This window comes from Polypterus senegalus, chromosome 9, assembly GCF_016835505.1.
Source record: "Polypterus senegalus isolate Bchr_013 chromosome 9, ASM1683550v1, whole genome shotgun sequence".
NCBI lineage: Eukaryota > Metazoa > Chordata > Cladistia > Polypteriformes > Polypteridae > Polypterus > Polypterus senegalus.
In genome coordinates this window covers 41,516,394-41,541,084 of record NC_053162.1, presented here as the reverse complement: position 1 = coordinate 41,541,084, position 24,691 = coordinate 41,516,394, and the positions used below count along the sequence as shown (strand labels likewise).

The following is a 24,691-nucleotide window of genomic DNA, read 5'->3' as shown; positions in this document are numbered from 1 at the left end:
CAAAATATATTTTGTCCTTTATGAGCTATTAAGTAAGTAACATCTATCCCCTTTTTACATATCCAGCCTAAACCCCTGAAGATTTGAGGTATAAACATTAGCTGCTGTGTCACCAGATCACACAGTTTCAAAATATCAAATAAGAAGAATAAAACTAAACTGATACTTTACATGTTTCTGCTATTGGATTGCATGCAGCACACTCTTTTGTGATTGACTGTGCAATTTTGCTGGCAAAGGAAAAGACTGGCATAATACCCATTATGTTTGCTTTTGCATTTACCCAGTACTGCTGCAATGATTACTGACTCCAAACTTGTCAGATTAAATTAACTCTCGGCACATACAGGATTAAATGGATGCCCATACTAACTGTTCAGTTCTTGTCATTTGATTGCACGTTATGCATAGGCTTTACTCTGTCTCTCAGTAACTGTTACTAGTTGACTGGAGCATGCAAATGTCTGATGTTACCAACTAGATCAGACAATATCTTTGCAAAATAAAGCAATAATTATTGTAAAATAACAATATTTTTGTGAAATAATGTGATAAATATTTTATTCGGATTGCCAAGAATACATTTTTTTACATTTCCCCACCTGCTGCTCCCTTCAGCGATGTTCTTCATGACTTTATAAGCTGACATTTTCCTAGTGTTCAGCATCTTTTTGGCACTCACCATTGCAGGGGGATTAGAGTTGCTGGTGAAATTACTAAAGTGCAGTTTTGAACATGTGAACTGTACAGCATGATGACACACAGATGAGGTCATGTGAACAAAGCTTTGTGTACCTATTGGGCAAAAACTGCAACCAAGGAGCAGGTAATGTTTTGGTCAAAACTGACAACAGGCTATTGAATTGATTGAGCAAAAATCAGTACTAAATAGAGCAGGTGAAGATATAGTCAAAACATGACGAACATTCAGATCTAAAGATGAGCAAAACAATAAGACAAGAGAGATGTTAGAATGGTAAGACACTTGAAAAAACACCAAGGTTTAAGAAAGTAAAACCTGACGCTGTCTCAATGATTCATCCATTTATCCATAAATAGATCCTATTTATTTCAGTTTAGGGTCACAGGAAGCTGCACTTAGATCTAACACTGGGTTGAATGTCGATCTGTCACAGTCACTAGCTTGGGGTCAATTTAAGTTACCAATGAAATTAACATTCATATCACAGAGTAAAACCCACCCAAACACAGGAAAAAAAAAAGCAAGCTCAACAATAGATCGGCACAAAACACCCATACAAATGTAATGAATATTAGGCTCATGTGGGCCTAGTGTTATGTCCAAGTATATGCCCTTGCTGGGGAGCAGCCAGCTAGATATGTAAGACTGACAATGATAGGATGTAAGTTCATGACTAACACATTTCTAATAGTAGTTTGGCTGCATTTTCTTTCTTAGAAAGGATGTTGAATGCAGGGGTCATGATGGTGTCTCATAGCAATGGGCTGCTCCCTATATGGGTTTCCTTCTGTTACTCCACTTTCCTGTTTGATTGGTGTTTCAAACAGGACCAAATGTTTCCTTTAATAAAGAAATTGGTTCTTTCTTTGCTCTTGTTACTGCTTGAAGCACTCTGGCTCTCCATAATTCTGTAGTAGACAAAAGGCTCTAATAAAAATAAGTTATGGATGAAGGGCATTTAAATTCATCAGTGCAGATAACAAAACTACCACCTTAAAAGAATACTCCACTCAAAAATGATGCCTTTTTATATGATACTGACACTGTGTAGTTTGTACGTTGGTCAAGAGTCCTACCTTCAATTCAAAAGTGAGATCCCATGTGAAGGGGCTTCCTGTTTGTGAATTACTTTCATTTTATAGAGGTACAGGTATTTATTTGCCAAACTTTTAGCAAAAATGCTTGTGTTTTGCATGTTGTGAGCTTACAACGGGATTACTTCGCATGTGGATTATGCAACACAAGTAACATGAAATTTTCTTCATGGAGGAACATTAATATCTCCGTTTTTCAATAAAACATGAGATTAAAAATATTTTCTTGTTCATCACTACAAACTATATGGAGTAAACAAGTTATAAAAAATATAGCATTTTTGGGTGAAGTATTCCTTTAAAAGGACTTGGATGTTTCTCAACTAGGACTTCAGACTTAGTAGCACCTTTACAGTGAGCAGAAGAATATATAAATTACAAAATTTAAAAAGAAAATGTAAAGAAAATCTTTTGATTACCAAACATATAACTGTATGCTGTTATTTTTGATTAAATACATTTAATTTGATATTTTATTTGAAATATATCTTTTCCACTGATTTTAAGCTCTGGTAAAGAATGGTGTTAGGAATTTGAAATAAATTATTGAAATACTTTGAGAAACAGTTAAGTGCCTTTCCAAGCTGGCTACTCCCGTTGCCTGTTTCAAGTGATTCTTAATTCATTCCACAACCAACTAGACACTGTTACATCATCAGATTAATGGCTATATATAGTCATGCTTTCTCCATTCCCATTAAACAGCAAGAATTAAACACATTGGGATGAAGGACTAGTCCTCCTGTATACTCCTTAGTTGCATCCATTTCCCCAATATCTCACAAAACCACCTTAATGTTTTTTTAACATCTGGGGCCTCATGTATAACGCCGTGCGTAGAATTCACACTATAACATGGCGTAAGCACAAAAGCGGGAATGTGCGTATGCACAGAAAAATCCAGATGCATAAATCTGTGCGTACGCAAACTTCCACGTTCTTCCGCTACATAAATCCTGGTCAGCGGGAAAAGTAACCCATATGAACGCGCCTGCTGTCCCACCCAGAATTACACCTCTTTGGATATGCAAATCAATATAAATAGCCCTTAAGCTCAGCCTTCTGTGAAAAGACAATGGGAAAAGCACGGGGGAAAATAGAAGAATTTCAGTGAATACCAAGTGGAGGCAAGGAAAAACGTATTATTTGTTGGTTTAAACAGTGATATAATTAACAAAAGGAAGTTGATTGAGTGACAGAGTGTCGGAGAACTCGAAAGCTCAAGTTCACAAAGTCGCACAGTGCCGAAATAAAAAAGAAGTTGTCAGATATCAGTCGCCATGAAAAGGTGAGTCGCAGCCCACCGTCTGAGTGTCATATGTAAGCTTATTAGAGTACAGACAAAAAAAATAGGCACACAATGGGGAAAAAAACACGAAATGTCAACTTTAATTTGAAATTTCCACTTTAATCACATAGTTTATTTTGTCATTAAAGTACAGTAGAACATCTTAAAATCATTTAATTTACTAGTGTCTCAAATCCCATCGTAACTAAAGTAGCACGTGAAATGCTTTTGTATTTGATCTTCTATGTGCGCTATGTGTGTAAATCACTATGTGTTTTCAGGCTTTCTCTTCCTCCAACAGGACACAGAATCCATTACATTTGTAATATTACAGCTCTCTGAATAATTAAAATACTGAGATGTATACATGATATCATTTTCATGATGATAGGAGCTAAAGCATGTTATTAAACATGGGAACACGGTGATGCAGTGATTGTTCATGTCTCACGCAAGATGCTTGCTGTGCCATGCTCAACCTTTGAGGAAATACTTTTTGTAGCAGTACTGTCTCTATCAAATGTACTAACCCCTAATTCCTGTCCTTACTTTTCTTTCTCCAAATACCCAATCGCCACACATTCAGCTCTGTAATAGACGATAAGCCATCTGTAATCTTAGAACGCCGATTCTTCAGAACTTTTAAGGAACATTGAAATATCTTCATAGTACATGTTTAATTATTCTATCCATCTATCCTTCCAGCACAAGCAAGAATACAGCGCAAGGTAGGAACAATCTTTAAACGGAGCACAAGCTCCTAGCTAGCGCTGGAACACCGTGTCCTGGCATGTTTAATTGTTAACAATATAAATTAAATTAAGGTAAAGTTTTATCTATATAATAAACATATTTTTCTGCATTTCATCTTAAAAATGATATCGTCATCATATGTAAATACGCGCTTTATAAATTGGCTCAGATTGTGCAATATTATAACCGTAGTGCAAGTTTACAGTGAGGTGATTGTACTAATAAGTACAAACATTTCTATAAAGAGCACTTGATGGACTGATTGAGTGTGTCTATAGTTCTTGGGATGAAACTGTTTGTGAACCGCGAGGTCCATACAGAAAAGGCTTTGAAACGTTTGCCGTGTGAGAGCGGTTCAATAGACAGCATGGCTGAGGCAGCGTGTGCTTGATGCTGTATACCGATAATTCTCTTTCTCATCTTCTGTAGATCTTTGATTCCCCACTCAGATACAGTGATATAAATACTCTGAGTGGTGCAGTGAGAGTAATATGGATAAAGATGATCCGCAGTGGCAACCCTTAAAGGGAGCAGCTGAAAGAAGAAGAACAAGAAGGTGCAGTGAGAGTAACAACGCTAAAGCAGCTATTGTATTTAGAATAGTTTGACCATTCCATGGACCATTATATTGTTACAGGTTAATTATAATCAGATGCATTAAACTAATTAACAATATGCAGTTAATTTCAGTGTATTTATAAAGCCACGTCAGGGATGTGGATCTGAAAAAGAAAGGGTAACCGAACAGGAACAGTAGCACTGCTTTGACGCTGGGTGCCGCCAGTCTGCAAAACCGAGCAGAGAACTTGCATACGCCAGGGTATGAGGTACCGTGGAAATGTGCGTGGCTTTATGCCAAGTTTAGGTTTTATACATCGCGATTTAAGCGTGGAAACGTTCGTATGCAACATTTTTATGCGTATGCACCATTTATACATGAGCCCCTTGGTCATCCACAATTTATGCAACTTGCTGTTGGCCAAGTCTTTCCATTTAGTGACCTGACAACATCAAACATAGTGCCATGGGCATTTAAAAGGTCTGCCTTCTTTCGAAGCTCTCAAGTGTTTCTTATTTTACAATTTGCATGTTGGTAATTGGGTAAAATGTCCATGCTCCTTTTTTGCATAATGCTTATTATTATATCTTATTTTGCATAATGCTTATAATTATATGTTTTCATTTCTATATTGTTTGAAATTTGTGCCCTTTTTCTACTTTCATTTCATTTAGTTCCTTTTAATTTGTTTACTTCTTCTGATCCCCAACTTTTTCTATGTACTAAACCCATAATTCCTTGTATTACAATCATAAGAAACACTAAAGTGAGTGCAGCCTTCAGCTTTTTTATCTGACGCATTCAACCCTTCAAGCCCATATGTGCCTTCAAACCTCCTAACCAGCATTGCTCTCAAAGATGTAAGGGTAGAAGAGAACAAAGAAACAGACAATAATCTGACATACTGATGTGACCCTAGTAAGAGCTGTGATGATCAATTTTGGCATGGATTCAAACATCTATATTACTAGATTATTATTATTATCTATATTATTATTATCTATTAACATTATTATGTTTGCTTTTCCAAATTAAGGGAAATAAGCAGATTTAAATATTTGTGTGTTCTGTGTTCTTCTTATCAAGAATCTGAACAGTCCTGAAAACTTGACAGCTTGTTCTTGTGAAGTGAAATCAGATGTGTTATATGAACTTACTATCAAATGTTATCTTCGAATCTGTCATTCACAGTTTATGTATAATTATTTATTACAAAATTCTGAAAGATAGCAGGAGCAGACTGCATATGGAGTTGTGTGATGCTGAGCGTGCTAATTGTGTTACTAAATAATGCTAAATATGGATGTTCCTATAGGAGGGGAGCCACACCTTATGAAAAATGTGTTTCTTATTACAGCTTATCTAGTAATGAGTTGAATGATGAAGAATGCAAGACATTGGTTGAAATGCTGCCTGAACTCCAAATTTCAAAACAGATTATGTAAGTAAAGTTTTTCTTTTGTTTTGTTTCATGATAACTTATAGATGAGGACTGTCCTACATGATCTTCTTTCCACAGTGGATTTTTTTACTGTTCTTGGTCTTACTTCATTCGCACATGCCTTTTATCTCCATTATCACTACATTCTTGTATCTTCCTGTATTAATGCTATTCTAAAATTTTCTGATAGTGACCTGACATCTTTTTTTGCAACTCATGATGATACATAAAATAAAGGCTGAGGTATCAATTTGTAATATCCAACTAATGTATGCAGATATCTGTTCCTGTCTGTAGTTTGCATACTTCCTTAATGCCGTTCTCATACTTAGGACACACTTACTGTATGCATGAAGGTTCAGTCTAACACAAAAAAAGATCCATTCAGGGCTGATTTCTGTATTGTGCCCATGCAGCTCTTTGCAGTCATGAGCAGAAGGAAACCATTGGAAAACAACAATACATTAGATACCAAAATAAATAAATGCATGCAAATTAGAAATGTAAAAGACTTCAGAGGTTATCAAAAGAAAACAGGAAGCACAGCAAATGTATTACAAGCAGATCTCTTTATTATGTTCCTCTAAAAAAGCAGCCTGTCAACTAATTTCTAAAGTTGTAAACCACATCTTAAAGAAGTCTCCTGGGAATAATTCCGCTTAATACAATGCAGAAGATGCCTAACAGCATGCCTGGAGGCAGAGAGAATTGTAGCAGTAGGCTATGTTGTCACATGAGAAAAACACCCAAAGACCTCTGTTACAAATAAAAGCTCAGGTACCTTTAGCTCCATTCACTAAATAACTCTAGTGCTTAGAGTTTGCCTGTGGGAGCTACATGTAGTTTAGGACCATGATTCTCAACGTGGTATCTGCAAGTGTAGGTCAAGTGGTCAGCAAAATTATACTATTATGAAAACTAATATTTAAATCACTCATGATGTTTTAGTCTATTATGAACTTATTTGTTTATTTATTGATAACATTCAGGCTGCTGTTCCACCTCCAAAGTTGCAAAAAAAAAATCCCTGTTGTAAGAGCCACATAAAATGGTCATAAACCATCCACACCGAGTGCTTCTTGAAGATGATAACACCTATTACTTATATTCCACTGCTTCCAGTGCAATCACTCACCACCTCACTCTCTGTTCTTCTGATTCTTCATTCTCACTGTGTCTCTGGTCTGAACAATTGCTGCCTCTTTTACGTCCACTTTGATGTCGGCCTGAAGATCCTCGAACCTAATTCCACACTGTCGGCAACAGAAACAACTAGTCTGTCTGCCACTGTGCTTGAAGACTGAGGCATTATTAGAAATCACTCTAGCACAAAAATTCTACAAATTTGAATATGAATATCAGTATTTTTATTTAAATGCATGTATTGGAGACCCTGGAGAGGCAGAGATATGCTCTAGAGAGGAGAGGAATGAAGGTCAGTAGGAACAAGACAGAATACATGTGTGTAAATGAGAGGGAGGTCAGTGGAATGGTGAGGATGCAAGGAGTAGAGTTGGTGAAGGTGGATGAGTTTAATTGGTATCAACAGTACAGAGTAACGGGTATTGTGGAAGAGAGGTGAAAAAAAAGAGTGCAGGCAGAGTGGAATGGGTGGAGAAGAGTGTCAGGAGTAATTTGTGACAGATAGGTATCAGCAAGAGTGAAAGGGAAGGTCTACAGGACGGTAGTGAGACCAGCTATGTTATATGGGTTGGAGACAGTGGCACTGACCAGAAAGCAGGAGACAGAGCTGTAGGTAGCAGAGTTAAAGATGCTAAGCTTTGCACTGTGTGTGACGTGGAAGGATAGGATTAGAAATGAGTACATTAGAGGGTCAGCTCAAGTTGGACATTTGGGAGACAAAGTCAGAGAGGTGAGATTGCGTTGGTTTGGACATGTACAGAGGAGAGATGCTGAGTATATTGGGAGAAGGATGTTAAAGACAGAACTGCCAGGCAAGAGGAAAAGAGGAAGGCCTAAGAGAAGGTTTATGAATGTGGTTAGAGAGGACATGCAGGTGATGGGTGTAACAGAACAAGATGCAGAGGACAGGAAGATATGGAAGAAGATGATCCGCTGTGGCAACCCCTAATTGGAGCAGCCGAAAGAAGAAGAAGAATCGTAATTTGTAATTTATATAAAGAAGTTATTTTTAAATGAAGGTGGTGTGCCAACTTTTGAGTTTCATTTTGCAAGCTTTATTGGTAGCTTACATTTGTTTGGTGCTAAAGTAAAAAATGTCTTTTTTTTGGAGTATCCTTCTTTGTCAACCGTTCTGAGGAGACATGTAAGTCAGAGTTTCATTGTACTATGTCCAATATGTACCATGTGCACACAACATTAAGCGTGAACTTGACTTAACTAGAAGTATTTCCAGTCAAACAAGGCGTGCAATGTCTTAGATGCAATGGTCTACTTAATTCATTTATCCACTTTCTGAGCCTGAGCACGTGGAACGTACAGCGTAGGGAAAGAGCCAGTACTGGATGGGCTGTTAGCTCATTTGAGGGAATACTCACTCATACCAGGCTACCTGTTTTGCTTAATTATGTTTAGTTGTAGTACAACAATGTATTCAAATATGTAAGTTAAATTTGTTTAACAAATCAGTTCACCTGATGTACTAATTTTCCTGCTGCCATACCATTTACTCAGTTATGTTAAGAGGCAAGTGCTGATGCTGGTAAGACTGAGAACTGTCAGAGTTTAGCAATGTTTCTGTTATTATTTTTTATGGTTGCATGAAGCAGATTTTGAAGCTTTTTTAAAATTTCTTCCCACAGACTGAACAATAATCAGGTGTCTAGTACTGGATCATGCTACCTGTCCCACGCCCTGGCCAGCTGCTCAAATGTCACTGAAGTATGGTAGGTCTTAGTGTTGTGGTGCTCTGTGTGAAAAAGTGAAGTAAAAAAGATGAAAGGCTGTATGTATAGATTAGGATCACAGGGCTCAACCGCCAGGCTGAGGAGTTTCAGTGTGTGTTGTTTCTTAAATTGTTTTAAACCCGTGCCTGTAATTAAGCTGTTATTTTTCACAAGTGCTTTTAACTTCTGTAAAGGGGCAAAACCACAAGTTGACATACAGCAACAGAGAAGTGACTAGATTGGCCTTGATAAGTGGAATAGATCATTCTCAGTCATTTGTTAGATGCACTATAGACAGAATGTAGGAACTAAGGTGACATTGCTTATCAATCAATCAATCAATCAACATTTATTTATATAGCACATATTCATACAAAAAATGTAGCTCAAAGTGCTTTACAAAATGAATAGAAAAATAGAAGACACAATAAAAAATAAACATAAGTCAACATTAATTAACATAGAATAAGTAAGGTCCGATGCCCAGGGTGGATAGAAAAAACAAAAAAAAACTCCAAAAGCTGGAGAAAAAAAATAAAATCTGTAGGGGTTCCAGACCACAAGACCGCCCAGTCCCCTCTGGGCAATCTACCTAACATTAGTCAAACAGTCCTCTTTGTATTTAGGGTTTTCATGGAAGGACCTGATGATGATGGTCACGTAGACTTCTGGCTTTCAGTCCATCAATGTTGGAGCATCATGATGCTTTGAGTAGGTGGTGGTGGCGCCACCACAAAGAAACCAGAAAAAGAAACAGAAGAGAGAGTAGGGGTCAGTACGGATTTTAGAGCCACTATGAATAGTTATTGTGATGAATTGAACATACAGAGTATCAGTATTACGTTAAAGTGAAGTTATAAAAAGGCCATTTTAAAGTAATGTGTTTTCAGCAGTGTTTTAAAGTGCTCTACTGTATTAGCCTGGCGAATTCCTATTGGCAGGCTATTCCAGATTTTAGGTGCATAACAGCAGAAGGCCGCCTCACCACTTCTTTTAAGTTTTGTTCTTGGAATTCTAAGGAGATACTCATTTGAAGATCTAAGGTTACGATTTGGAATATAACGTGTCAGGCATTCCGATATATAAGATGGAGCGAGATTATTTAAGGCTTTATAAACCATAAGCAGTATTTTAAAGTCAATCCTGAATGACACAGGCAACCAGTGTAGTGACATCAAAACTGGAGAAATGTGTTCGGATTTTCTTTTCCCAGTTAGGATTCTAGCAACTGCATTCTGCACTCATTGCAAATGATTTATGTCTTTTTTGGGTAGTCCTGAGAGGAGTGCGTTACAGTAATCTAGTCGACTGAAAACAAAAGCGTGAATTAATTTCTCAGCATCTTTCAATGGATTTGTGTTTTATGAGGTTTGAACAAATTGGTGAACAAACAAGACCAGCAGTCAACAATGAAGAATGTTGTGATGGCTTAACCCAATCATATGGCTATTTATAGATATATAACTTGTAACTGGCTGAGGCAACCATCTGATGTTATCAAGTCATGCTGATGGTATGGCGCTCCAGAACTATGATATTTGTACACAATAAGTGTGAGACACAATGTAGACAAAACATAATCTCAACAAATTAAGATGCTCCTTCCTAACAGTCAGGTAGGATTAGAATAACAGTGTGTATTTTCAGGACGTAGCCCGGAGGGGTATATGGTAAAATATGTATAAAGGCTTTATGGTGGTGGGCTTATAATTGCCTGTTGTTTTGGAAAATTGCATTTAGTACTTGGGGGCTTTTTTGTGGTAATTGGTGGCAGCTGTTTAACTCTGTGTAGTTGAGATATGGACATTTTTCTTGTATCCCAATTTGTTTTTTGGTCCTTAATGTCTGATGTTTAATTTTTAATAGAATCATAGAGGTGAGGTTAAAGTGTTCTTTATGATGTGTAACATAAGCACATAAAGTATATCCTTTTTTTACAGGCTACAGTCAGAGAACATTGTCATACGATTTTTGGAGCAACCGGTTGTGGAGCCTGATGTCTGTATAAGGTAACCTGATTACAAATCCGCCAAATGACTGTTCCATGTACTTGTAGTTTTAATGAGCTAATTTAATGAGGTGAATAAATCTTTTAATATATATAGTTTGGTTATAGTGTTGGAGTGTAAGTATGGAACATTACCTGACCAACTTATAATTTGTAAATATTTGTAAAGTCTTTTCTCTTTTGTCTCAGTGATTCTACAGATCCAGTCAATAAACATGTGCAAGAACCAACACTCTTCTTTACAAAAAAGCTGAGGTATTTCATGCTACAAATTTTATTTTTGCAATTACATTATTACATTGTTATCATTTATTCACTTACCAGATACTTTTATCCAAAGGCGAACATAACTTAATAAACATCAGTCTGGGGACTTGTTTTGAAACAAATGTTATAGTACAAGGTTACGAAATTGACCATCACAGTTAAAGAGCTCTAAATGAAACAGGAGGACACAAGACTAGCTACTAATTTCTTAGGCGCCATCCACTTTACTACATGTTTGTTTAAAAACGCAGACATTAGTCTCCTTTTTCGCCTTTTGGCCATATTACACCAGCATTTTCAACCCATGGAAGTGGAGACTTCTGAAAATGCTCTCCAAGTCTGTAAAAATCTGAAATGCTGCCTAAGTGTTGTAATGTGGAGGAGCAATAATGAAGACTCTAATCGCACTCTGATTAGTTTCTGTTTATTATTTGGCCCTTCCCTGATTGGATGCTTCTGATTACAATGTGTCGCTCCCTGACTGCTTACACCATCATGGATGAAAACAATATTCCAACATAGAAGGCATAGTAGTAGAATTGTTTTCAGTGGCTATTGTTGTGTTACTTTTTGTGTTGTTAACGCATGCATTTTGTACAATTTGAATGCTGCATACATGTGCAAAAGGCATACACTTTTTCTGTTCGCTACTGTTTTGAGATAAACAGCCCTTCAAGGATGCATGCATGCCCAGTGTAGGCGAACCTTTATGTCATAAGGATTTTTTAGTCTTTTTAGTGTGGGCAGAGATCCATCCATCCATTATTCAACCCGCTATATCCTAACTACAGGGTCACAGGAGCCAATCCCATCCAACACAGGGCGCAAGGCCGGAAACAAACCCCGGGCAGGGCGCCCCACCGCAAGGCGCGCACACACACACACTAGGGACAATTTAGAATCGCCAGTGCACCTAACCTGCAGGTCTTTGGAGGAAACCCATGCAGACACAGGGAGAATATGCAAACTCCACACAGGGAGGACCCGGGAAGCGAAACCAGGTCTCCTAACTGCGAGGCAGCAGCACTACCCACTGGGCCACCGTGCCGCCCGTGGGCAGAGATACTTTCATAAATTAAGTGAATATAGTAGTATGTACAGATATCATTTTTTTTTAAAGGGTTGTTTTTAAATGAAAATATAGTTAGTGTGGATTTAGCCTTAGATACAACAAACTTAGCATTGAAGTCATTGTCAATTAGAAAGGTATTCATAGGTCAAGAGAGTCAAGTGCAGGAGTCAGCAGCTCAGATGGATGTGGGCAGCTCATTGTAACAGCTGGGAGTTACACGTGAAAAAAACTGAAATTTGATGCAACATAGAGGCAATGTTTACTAGCAGACCTGAGTGAGCGACAAGGTGCATAGATCTTTATGAATATCTCCAAATACATAGGTACTGATCCATATGATCCATATTTGTTTTATATATTTCTGTTTTTGGATCATGCACTAACTCTTCATACTTCAGCCCTAACTCAAGTATAAGTCACATACTGACAATACGGACTCCTGTCTGCATCCCTTTCTAAGTCATAGACTGGTGGCTCACATTTTGCTTGATGTCCCCCCACATCGTATCTCTATCCCATATGATCATATCTCTAGGACATTGTATAAAAAAGTGTTGCTTACTTATAAGAGAGAGGAGCCAATGGGAAATGTCAATCATTAACCTATCTGTATTCGATATAGCGTCTTTTAAGGCAGAACACAACTTCTGGGCAGTTTACATGCACAGAGTCATCCTTTTTTTAGAGGTACAATTTGGTGTGGGGCAACAGGGGCAGATAAAATTAGCTGTGGGAAGAAAACTGCGCTCTTGTGGTTACAAGTCCTATTCCATATCCTCTACACCACACAGCACATTGTACTTAATCATTGGGTTTTATAGGCTTAACTGGCCGGACGTATCTATATATATAATTCACTAAGGCAAGACAACCATGGAAAGCACGCCGGAAGGGGCATGGATTCACTAAGCTGCCAACAAGTGAGACACCTATGGCGCACGCAGGAAGGAGCCACGCCCACCAACTCCAAGACCATTGGATACGACGACAACTCACAGAGCCACGCCCACCAACTCGGACGCGACGACACAGAAAAGCCGGCGTCATCTATATTCGTCTGTCGTAGAGGTCACATGCAGCTCCGACCCACGTTGACTGTTAATAGAGGCATGTTTCTCGCGAAGGTGAATCGCCATATGCGGCGTGTAAAACTGTTTGCGAGGGGTATCACATGAGATCCTTAAAACGTTCCTTTACAACTGAGGTTAAAACACAATGAAGTGAGCAGTCTTTAAAAAACAAGTTTTCGGTTACGACGCACGACCGCGTGCACTATAGCAAACTGTTTTACACGCTACATACAGCAATTCGCATCCGCGACAAACATGCGTCTTCTTAGATACTCCTGCACTTTGTATACACCCCCCTCCCACCTCGCTACTACCGTGGTCGGGTGTCTTGGTGGATTATATATAGAAAGGCAGCCAAAACCGCACAGAGCAATGAAAAGTCTACGTGAGTCACAGGTGCATCTGGACTGTACAAAGGCAACAACGACTCGAGTGACGAGTTGAATGTGGCCACATGAGCAGGCAGTGTATACTGAACGAGAAATCAGCAGACTAGCATGACGGAGGGAGCGGAGTGGATGCCGCACGGACGATTGTGTGTTGGTTCATTCCGTGCGTTGGTTAAAACCCAATGAAGGAAGCAGTCTTTAAAAACCAATAAGCCCTGTGCCTCTGTTTCATTACCGTCTCACCTGCTTCACCAATGCAGGCCCCGCAACAGGCGATCCGCAGCCAACCGGGTAACCAAAGTCTTTGGGTTCAGGGGGGAGTATGGTTACAAAGCTGAAACTTAAAGGAATTGACGGAAGGGCACCACCAGGTGTGAAGCCTTTCACAGGAACACAGGAAACCTCACCCGGCCCGGACACAGAGAGGATTGACAGATTGATAGCTCTTTCAATATAGTAACTATTTCAAATAGTTACACGACCCAACAGCGGTCGGCGTCCAAATTTTTAGAGGGACAAGTGGCTTTCAGCCACGTGAGATTGAGCATTAACAGGTCTGTGATTCACTTGTATGTCCAGTACTGCACGCGCGCTACACTGAATGGATCAACGTGTGTCTACCCGGCGTGGGTAAGCCGTTGAACCCCATTCGTGATGGAGACCGTGGCTTCCAATTGTTCCCCACGAACGAAATTCCCATGCGTGCGGGTCATACGCTCGCACTGATTACGTCCTTGCCCTTTGTAAAGCCCCCCATGGTCGGGTGACTTGGTGGAATATATATAAAAAAAAAAGCAGCCGGAACCGCAAAGAACAATGAAAAATCAACATGGAAACCGACTGAGGCGGTGTTTGGAAAATTAACAGTCAACGTGACTCACAGGTGCGTGTGGACTGTACACAGACGAAAGCGACTCAGGTAGGGCGTTGGGGGCGGGCACATAAGTGGGCAGTGCGTACTGAATGAGCGCCGTTCAACCCCGTGCATCGCTTGGAAGGAGAAAGCGCGATGGCGCTCCTCCGGTTTTAAGTCATGGACAATTGTATGTTGGTTCGTAGCGTGCATTGTTGCAATGTTACTTTTCTTGGTGGTTTATTAAATTACGGATTTTTCAAATGTTTATTTTTTCCTCTGTGCTTAAAAATCATTTAAAAAGCGGCCTGATTATGCGTCGTATGCTACGCCGCGGGTTGGCTAGTTAAATATAAATGAGGATGGGCTTACTAAAGACTACTTTTATAAATTTATATCGGACCACAAATTAGCTCATCCAGTCTGTGTTCAACTTGTGGCTTAATCATTGTATGTGTAGATTTTGCAAATTCTTCCTGGATATTCTGGTTTGCTTCAGACTTCCAAAACTATTCACATTATGTTTGTACAATTTTTGTAATTTCGACTGGTGCCCTTGGCTTCAGCTTAGTGGTGTTGTGATCTGGGGAGATCCAAAAGCGCAGATACCAAAAACAGTTTCCAAAATTAGCTACTAGAGGGGAGAAACACCATCAAAAACCCAGACTAGAAACCCAAAGGGCCAAGAGAAATCTTTGTAAAATAAATAAAAAGGTTTATATTCACAGAAGCCTGTGCAGGCCCAAACCTCCAAAGAGCACAAAAAATTGCCTAAACTGCATGGAAAAGTACAGTAAAAAGGTCCCAAAACAGAATCCAAATATGGTGGTAAAAAAACAGAGCAGAGGTTCAAAATAACAAAAAAAACAGTCCCAATATGAAACCCAGAGGCAAAGTCAGAGCAAAGGTTCAAAATCCAGAAAATCACAATATTTTGCAATAGCAAAAGCACAGAAACACAAGAAATCACTCCATTCCCAAGCACATTCAATTAACCTCCAGAAACTATGGAGGCCCTCTCCTAAATAGGGTGGCTCTAGCAGACCCATTACTATTAAAAGTGGCTAAGGAAAAAGGATAATTGCATTGCCTGTGGATCCACAGTTGGTCTCCATTTAACATTTTGTAAGTGTTATGCTCTTTATCTTTGCTTTAGGCTCATTAACTGTCAGATCCAAGTCACACAGCTGAGTGAGCTTTTTGAAACAGTCAAGCAATGCTTTCATCTAGAAGAACTGGAGTAAGTGACGCAAAATATTAGATGTGTTTAAATGGAAAAAAAAACACTTCTTGTCTGTCCATTAATGCAGTTTCATTTTCCAGCTTATCCCAAAATGCACTGGGGGACAGAGGTCTGAAGATTGTTGCCCAAGTCTTACCAGAACTGCAGGATGTAGTACATATAAAGTAAGTTTTGTGTACACCATTCACTGTTGAAGAGCCAGGAGTGGAGGTGAAGGAGTGACAGTGAGTGTTTGTTTGTGTGAGATGACCATTTAGGAGTGACGGCTATGGAGTTGTGAATGATTAATGGAGCTATGGAACATTGTTATGAATTTTGATGTATTATTTGATTTTCTTTCTTTAGTTTAAGTGGGAACAGTGTCACAATAGCTGGTATCCTTTACCTGACAGACTCCTTTAAAAAGTGCAAACATATCCACGAAGTCAACATAAGGTAAGTTTTTATTTCATTTTTAAATTATTTGGCATATTTATTGAAGCTTTTCTCTTCTCATATTCATAATGGTAAACATAATAGTACTAAATCTTTTTTTTTTTTTAATAAAATCAAATGTTTCTGGAAACATCCAAGCAATAATGAACACAATGGGAGTATATGAAATGGTACTGACCTAACCCCATAGTCTCACTGTATCCCATTAGGTGACTGATAAACGCTTCCATGTCTTCTTCTCACCTTCATCCCTCTTTTTAATCTTGATCACTCTTTCTTCCTGCCAGAATTCTACCTGCCATTTATGTTTCCACTTGAGCTCCTCTCTGAAGGCTGGAGCCTGATTGATAATGTTGGTAAAACATTAGCTGGGTAAAAATGTACTACATGCCTAAACACCCAACATCCACAGATCCAAAGTGTCTGTGGTGGGTACTCCAGCTTCATCCCATATCTCAAACACATGCTGATTTAGCACATTTTGTACTATGGACCCTCCAAGAGTCAGTCTGTAAAATAATAATTACCAAAAGATTTATTACTGTGGGTGGTTTGGGCAGTTTCAACATTATGCTCTATTGTTTTCCTAAGGCCCTCAGCTTTAAGTATGAATGCCATCAACTCAGTCGGCAGTAAATCGGCGAATGACTGTAGTCAGAAATCAAGACAAAGTGAAAAGTAATGAAAAAAAAGTCCTAAATACACCTTCCTTCTCACAATCAATCAGTCAATGAACCTCTACTGGGACCACCTCTGATACATGGCGTACAGTAGTGTCGTCAGGATGGCCAAACCTCTTTGGGTTCCACTCACAAAATACAAGGAACATACTTAAATAAACAAAACACTCAAAAACAATAAAAAATAGCAATAAAACACAAAATATTTATGCAATAAACCAGGAAACAAATACAGGCAGATATATAGCAGTAGGCATGTCAACGTGGATTGACGGATGGATTAAAATATGAGGATCATAAAAGAACCAGTTGGCGTGCTTTACTTAGAGACGGGTGGTCTTTGAATAATTTATTGCAAGCCATGCTGTGACACCTGAGCCTCCTTAAGGGTGAGATGACAAAAAGTGTAAAGACTGTTATGAAACCAGAATATTTATTATTGTTATTTTAATTACTGTTTCTGCAGTATTTTACAATGTAAGTATCAGTAGCACCAGTACTGTCACATGTTGTGAGTACTATGAAATTCTTACTTGGATGTCTGAGCAACATACAGCATGCTGTCAATCTCCAGCACAATAATAAACTAGAATATATTAAAAGACATAACTTCATTGTGGATTTGGTAAACTGAAGCAATGTTTTGGTTGTTTATTATTTGCTGTATTTACAGTCTATCAAATTATGTATAATGTACTGTCTGTCTCTAAGATGCTAATTTTAAAATGTTTTGTGTGGTACTGCTTAAACAGTTATAGCTCATAGTACTGATGATTATCATGGTGCCAAGTGACACTAAAATGATTTATTATTTGTCCTTAGCTCCGGGGGTGAAAAAAACTTAATGATGACATTCAATACCAGCAAAAGGTGATGTATGCTTTATGTTTTTTTTTTCTAAGATAGAGTTCAATATTTTATGTGCTTGATTTACTGGCACTATAAGGGAAATAAATGGCTGTACCCATAAGACTGGGTCCCTATAATGCTCACTGCCTGTATACTCTATATTTCAAGCTTTTTTTCTGAGTAGTCTTGCTTTACTCCTTCATCAAAAAGGCGTGTGTTAGAATGATTTTTGACTCCAAATTAGTCCTGTATATGTGTGCATGAGTGTGGCCTTCCAGGATTAAATTCATCTTTGCTCCCACTGCTGCTGACAAAAGCTGTCATAAGAACAAAAAAAGAAAAGAAATCTGATAGATTAGAAGAGAGCATTCAGTCCATCAAGGTTGGTTTTTTTTAGCTAATAGTCAAGCTGTCCGTAAGATGTCAACAGTAAGACATGCTCTTTGTGCATCCCAGGAAAGTTTCTAAAGAGGCCAAAAAACCTACATTTAAGAGGGTTGTTAACAACATTTAAAACATACAGAACATAACACAAGAAACAGTTCAAAGTATTAAAATAAAAAGACAAAACAATAAATCAGCTGGTCTTCCAGCCCTATCAGGTAAAGCCACTGTCTAATATGGATAAATTACGTGAGAGAATAAAGGGAACATTCAAGGGGTTGCAGCTTTTTCTAAATGAAGTGTTTTGAATGCAGTGCGTGTTAATTTAAATATATAACATTTGTCTTAGAAATAGCATGAAGAGAACTGCTGAAAGGGTTAAGTAAAGAGACAGAATGTTCTAGCCTGATGGTTTAAGAAACTGGCCGATGTCATTGTACCCAATAAGACCTGCCAGTTGTCACATACACAGTTTTCCATGAAACAATAAGAGCTGAAAATAAGAGGTTCAGCTCTTAATGTAGTAGAATGAGACTTTTATTTTAGGTATGTAAGCAGGCTATGCTCTTTGCTGAAAACATGTCTTTTAACCAATCAGAGTAAATATTTAGATGATATAAGTCAATGAACCAATTAGAGTAAATGTCAGGAATAATTCAGCACTGTTATGTTAATTCAGATATCAAAAAATACGAGTTTCTGTTTTTGCTCTATGACCATTTGCTGACACCTCTGCTCAGGGAACTGCCCCTTAGTATTCTGCTGTAATAGGATACTCCCTCTTCATGAAGAGAAATTAAAGATCAAGTTTCCTCCTGCCTGGTTCCTGACTCAAAGAGGTCCTAGCTGAGGACAAAATTTCATTAATGTTTCCAATTGTATTTCTTCCTCAGTTATCAATAATGAAAATTTCTTGTATTGATAATAATTATTTTAGAATGAGATGGAGTATCATTTTTGAATTAAGAATAATCACTCAAATTCAATAGCATAGAGCACCTATATGGGAGCTGAGACTAATTTGTTAGGGTGCATGCTGAAATGACTGTTACAGTATGCAGTATGATGAGTGCTTTTCGATTTCAGACATCGGCCATTCATTAGTTAGCATGTGGTTGACACATTTACAGGATGAAGCAATTTATATAAAAGATGATGTCTTAATTGGCAAACTTGGGGGAGAGTCTGAAATAAGATCTTTACTGTCTGACGAATGTTTTGTATGGTTCAGAAATTCTGCACGGTTCTTGAGGCTGATCCTCCAATTAGCTGTGAACCACCCAGTCTCACTGGGATTGCACAGGTGGTGAACCAGCTGAGGAGGGGGAAAGGCCGCAGGGATCTGTGGTATCCGGGGTGAACTTCTCCAGGCTGGTGGTAAGGCTGTCCTCCTGGCATTGCAAGCAATCTTTGCTTCAATTTGAGAGACTGGCATCATCTCAACTCACTGGAAAATGGGACTTGTCACCCTATCTGGAAAGGGAAGGCTGAGCGCCTGGATTGCAGCAACTACAGGGGGAATAACACTGCTCTCGGTGGCGGGTAGGGTCCTTGCTAGGGTCATCCTCAAAAGGATCTGTGATCACTTGCTCACCTACCAGTAACTGGAACAGTCTGGTGTTATGCCTAAGAACTCTACCATCAACCGCATCTTGGCACTGAGTGTTCTCATGGAGCACAAGCGTGAATATTGGCAGACTTTCTTTGCAGCCTTTGTCGATTTTTGCAAACCGTTCGACTCAGTTAATTGAGCTGCCTTGTGGGACATCCTAAGGGTTTGCTGGATCCCCTCAAGGTTGCTGGATATCATGGCGGCAGGACCTCTGCGTTTTTTCCCAGTTGATTCTGAGGTTCGTCAGGGGTGTGTTTTGCTCCTACTCTGTTCAATGCTTGTATGGACTGGGTGTTGGGCAAGGTCGTGGGGTCCAGCGGCTGTGGGACATCTGTTGGTGAAGAAAGATTCACGGATCTTGACTTTCCTGACGATGCTATGATCGCCACAGAGTGAATGGAGGCTCTGATCGTGGTGCTCAAGAGACTGAGTGAGGAGTCTGAGTGTCTGGGCTTGCGAATTTCCTGGATAAAAACCAAGATCCAGGCCTTTAATGACCTCTTGGGCATAGCCATAAGCAGTGTGTCTGTATGCGGAGAGAGTGTTGACCTTGTTGAGAGGTTTACTTACCTTGGCAGTGACATTCATCTCTCTGATGACTCTTCCTGTGAAGTTAGTAGACGGATTGGGAGAGCATAGGGGGTCATGAGGTTGCTGGAAAGGGGTGTGTGGCACTCCCGATATCTATGAAAAAGGACGAAGGTCCAAGTCTTTAGATTCCTGCTGCTTCCTGTCTTGCTATATGGTTTAGAGACATGGACGCTACCCAGTGACCTGAAATGACGACTGGACTCCTTTGGTACTGTGTCTCTCCGGAAAATCCATGGGTACGGTTGGTTTGATTTTGTGTTGAATGAGCAGTTGCTCATGGACTCCCAAATGAGGCACATTACCTGCATTGTGAGGGAGCGTCAGTTACGGCACTATGGCCATGTGGCACGTTTCCCTGAGGGTGATCCGGCTCGTAAAATCCTCATTGTTGGGGACCTGAGTAGCAGGACCAGCCCAAGGGGTCGCCCACGTAACACCTGGCTCCGGCAGATACAGGGTCATTTCTGGAGGGTGGGACTGGACCGTGCGTCTGCCTGCGGGGTTGCAAACTGGGATCCCGACTTGTTTCATCGTGTAGTGGGTGCGGCAACGCACTGTACCAGTGCATGCTCCCCAGCTTGAATTGACTTGACTTTGCACAGATAACCTGTAATCATTTTTGTTAACTGTTCCTCAAATTCATCACCTGGTAATCATAAGATGGAAATTTGCAGTATTTGTCAGTTTTCATTCACAATTATACAAACACCACAAGTGTTTTGATGAATTAATTGTAATGAACTAAATACAAGCTGTTTATGTCTCTAACTGCTTTAAAATTGTGTCTTTTTGTAGAAGAAATGTTGACACAGGCAAACGACAGGAAAATGGCTTGGGATGCACTAAAGTATTCAGGTAATTAATAATAGGCCTACTGACCATTGCATTTCAAGGCCAGTAGGCTTTTTAATTGTGAATATTCAGGGTGTATTTTTGTAGCTCTTTCATGCTTCATAGAGTCAAAAAGAGTCATTTGTCATTTCATAACTGCCCTGCAGGAGGATGTGTGCCCCTAATATTCAGTCTTTTCTGGTGTGTATTGCAAACATTACATTGCAAGAGAAATGAAATGTCCATGAAGCTTCTTTGGTTGGTTAACGTTAGTCCTTTCTGAAAAAGTCATCCAGCTAGTTTTTAAAAGTTAGCAGTTTGTCTGCTTCAACTTCATGTCTTGGAAGCTTACTTGAGATACTCACACCTTTTTATGTGAAGAATTGATTCATGGTATCCACATAGAATGCATTTACCCTTTAATTCAATCAATATCCTTCAGGATTTCATTTGTTATTTAATTCTGCTGGATCACCTTTGTTGATGCCTTTTGGAAATGTAAACACCTTGATTAGGTACCCATCCCAGTAGGACATGGCCCAAAGTGAAATTACCATCAAGCCTGGGAACTGGAAATAAAGGGCAGCCATTGACATTGTGTCACCTGTAGGATTCTGTAACTTGGTTTTGTCTCGTGCTTTATTTATTGGGCTGCATTTGACTTCTGCATTTCAAAAGGACATGAAAATGTGATCATCTGTTACTTTAGTCAGTGTTTTTAAGAAGACACACTATATACCTCAAGATCTCATTTTTGAGCTCTGAGCACTTATTAACAAGTAGTTCATTTTTTTGTATGTCTTTATATGTGTGTCTTATTGTGGATCTATTGGAACTCACCAAGTTCATTTTTGAACTATTCTGCTCTCGGACCGCAAATTTAACACAGACCCTATTCACTTAAGTACTTCTTGTGAGTGATGGCAGCACTGCTTGTCACTCCTTAGTATGCCACACATAAACTAACCAGCATCAATATGAACAACACACAGGTGTCCCCAGATATGTCCTGGACTTACATTCTGACACGCTTTGGTCCCTGAGAATAATGTAGACGCACGATAGCTGATACAACTTGGTTAGTGCCACTTACCAACCACCAATGCAAAGCTTCCATTCCATTCTCTCTATTAGGAATACCACCCTCAGCCTGCTAATCTTATGAGAAAGAAAGTGGCAGTCTCCCCAAACCTGCTGCCCTGTATCAACTTTATTACTTTATCACTCAAGATATGCAAGAAATGTAACAGCAAAGCGTATAATAATGGCAGCAGAGGAAATTATAATAGAATACAATTGGAAAAGTCTAGATGTGTACACCTAAATTCAAGTGCACCCTTCAAGAAACATGATTGCTTTCTTTTGTACCATTGTCTTAATAATAATGCCATGGTTATTAAAAAGAGTGTGCCCCCTGCTGGACATTGTATGTGACACAGATTATTCAGGGGATGGACAGCTCTGCCTGAAAGCTTTGATCCTGGGTGCTTTACCTGTGCGATCTTCTGCTGTCTCCAGTTCTGTTTTCTGTTAGGTTGTGAACTTTCTAGTCATTCTAAACTAGGATTATACACTTACATACTTTCTTCAGTATTTATCTATAATGTGACCAGTGGGGGGGCACTGCAGCCTCCCAAACCTCAGATACAATAATCCCCAGACACACTTTAAGCTCAAAAAAGACTTTTTATTGGGCCCGACACCTTCTTCACAGAAATAACAACCAACAAAAACACACTAAGCACAAGTCACCTTCCGCCTCCAAGAGTGTATCCCACTGTGTCCCGACTCTGACTCCATCCAAATTAGGCAATGGGCTCTCTTTCAAAGTCAACATGGGAACTGCTTCCGGTCTCCTCTCAAATTTGTCTTGAGCAGTTCTAGGTTGTGCAAAAACCAGGGCAGTCCTCTCCCAGCAGCACCCTCTGGCGGACCCCAAAGACCCCAACAGTGTTGTGTTTCCAGACTTTTATTTCCCATGCAACCCTGCATTTAGCCCTGAGGAACACTGCCACCTGCTGTGGAGGGGGAACAAACTGTTCCCAGTGATCACGTTCTTTCTGCCCTTCCATTATGGCCTCCTGACCGGGTATGAAACCTTCCATTATCCTGGCCAAAATGCCTGTCCTTGCTTCTGGGACCGCCACAATAGATACAGATAACATACAATAGCAGCATTATTCTGTGTAAAGCACTCCTTAAGACTACATTTACAGGTCATTGCAGTCCAGCTGAGCTAAAAAACTTATAACTTAGGCAGAGTGCATCTTAATAAAAAGCCCCATAAGAAAATGACGTGTAAGTGTGTAGATAGAATGGCCAGGAGGTCGAGATCTGGCATAAGACAAGGAGGGAGAAATGATAGGTCATGAATATTGTTAAATACTTTTACTTATACATGTGTTTTATTATTACATTGATTATTGTTTCCCTTAAAGGCTCAAAGAGACTGATATAAAGCAAGACGACATGGACAAATTATGTAAAAGACTGGTGTGTTTTGATGGATTATCAGAACTTGAGTGAGTATAAAAGCGTTATATCTTTTGCATCAATTAGGTTGTTTTATATGACACATTTAAAGTATTACAGTTTTCTATAATTAGGATATTAAGTATTCACTAAAGAGAAAGTTCAAATTCTCAGATATCAAACTGAGCAGCCTTATTGAAGTCCAGATACAGAATGGTGCCTGTGGTATTTTTGTAACGTATATATTATGGCATGAGTTAAGCATTTTATTTTAAACCAAATGTTAGTAGCGTTCTGAAAAGCCACAGTAGTATAACCCGCCAAGAGCTAATGGTCACACTTCAGAGCAGAGCCTGGCCTACCCGGTCTCCTGCTGCTGTGTTACAAATTGTTTTCAAATGATGGTGTGGTACCAAGATAATGTGATAATGATGAGTCAGAGTTGTCTTTAGTAGGACATTTACATAATGCTATTAAATTTAAAGAATAAGTTCTGTATTTTTCAAATCAAAGTTATTTTTTCACAAATACTATTAGTTTTCCACATGAAACTGTGTTTGAAAAGTATAATGGAGCTAATGGGTATGGGCATCCCAATGTGATGAAAAGCCTTAAAACTTACAGGATACATCCACTTTGAAGTGGCAAAGGTTTTGATTTATGAAGACATGCCTTCCATGTTTCTGAGGAATGCTTATGACAGCAAAAGTAAACTGGAAATAATACATTTTATCTGAATCTTGGTGCTATTTTCTTGAGGTATGGATGTATTTCTCACTTCTGTGCTTGTGGAGGTCATCATGGGTGGAGTTGTGACAACCCATGGTGTGCTGTGCACACTCACAATAAAAAACACTCAGAAAATGAAAACGGCAGAGCACATGATAGAGCAAATGGAAGTGCTACAGCCAATTATCGACTTTTTTTAATGCACAAGGAGTTGTTCTTGCTACAGATATGGTAAAAAAAAATGAACTCAGCACAATGTTTTTGAGTGAGAACTCACTGACACACACCAATACCGGTTAGTCCATAAATGCATGAAGAGAATATGCAAACTCCATGTAGAATTTGGCACTATGAGGCAAAAATAAAAGCTCTATGCCACCACTCTGTCTATGCTTAAACATCTGTAATTAACTTACTAAACTTTAAACTGATTGCACTGAGGTGAATTGGTGTGCTTAAGTGGCCCTAGTGTGTATGTGTGTGAGTGTGAGTGCTTGTGTG

The 24,691-nt window shown here is 39.2% G+C and overlaps 1 protein-coding gene across 6 annotated transcripts in view; it reads left to right on the top strand.

The window, feature by feature from the left end:
• Positions 1–24,691, top strand: part of nlrc5 (NLR family, CARD domain containing 5) — a 167,759-nt gene that overhangs the window by 58,206 nt on the left and 84,862 nt on the right. For all 6 annotated transcript variants that reach the window (XM_039762978.1, XM_039762977.1, XM_039762980.1 and 3 more), the window contains 10 exons: positions 5,755–5,838; positions 8,622–8,705; positions 10,646–10,714; positions 10,903–10,968; positions 15,521–15,604; positions 15,688–15,771; positions 15,953–16,042; positions 17,545–17,592; positions 20,954–21,013; positions 23,428–23,511. In XM_039762978.1, coding sequence (XP_039618912.1) covers positions 5,755–5,838; positions 8,622–8,705; positions 10,646–10,714; positions 10,903–10,968; positions 15,521–15,604; positions 15,688–15,771; positions 15,953–16,042; positions 17,545–17,592; positions 20,954–21,013; positions 23,428–23,511 — 753 coding nt within the window. The remainder of the gene's footprint in view (positions 1–5,754; positions 5,839–8,621; positions 8,706–10,645; positions 10,715–10,902; positions 10,969–15,520; positions 15,605–15,687; positions 15,772–15,952; positions 16,043–17,544; positions 17,593–20,953; positions 21,014–23,427; positions 23,512–24,691) is intronic.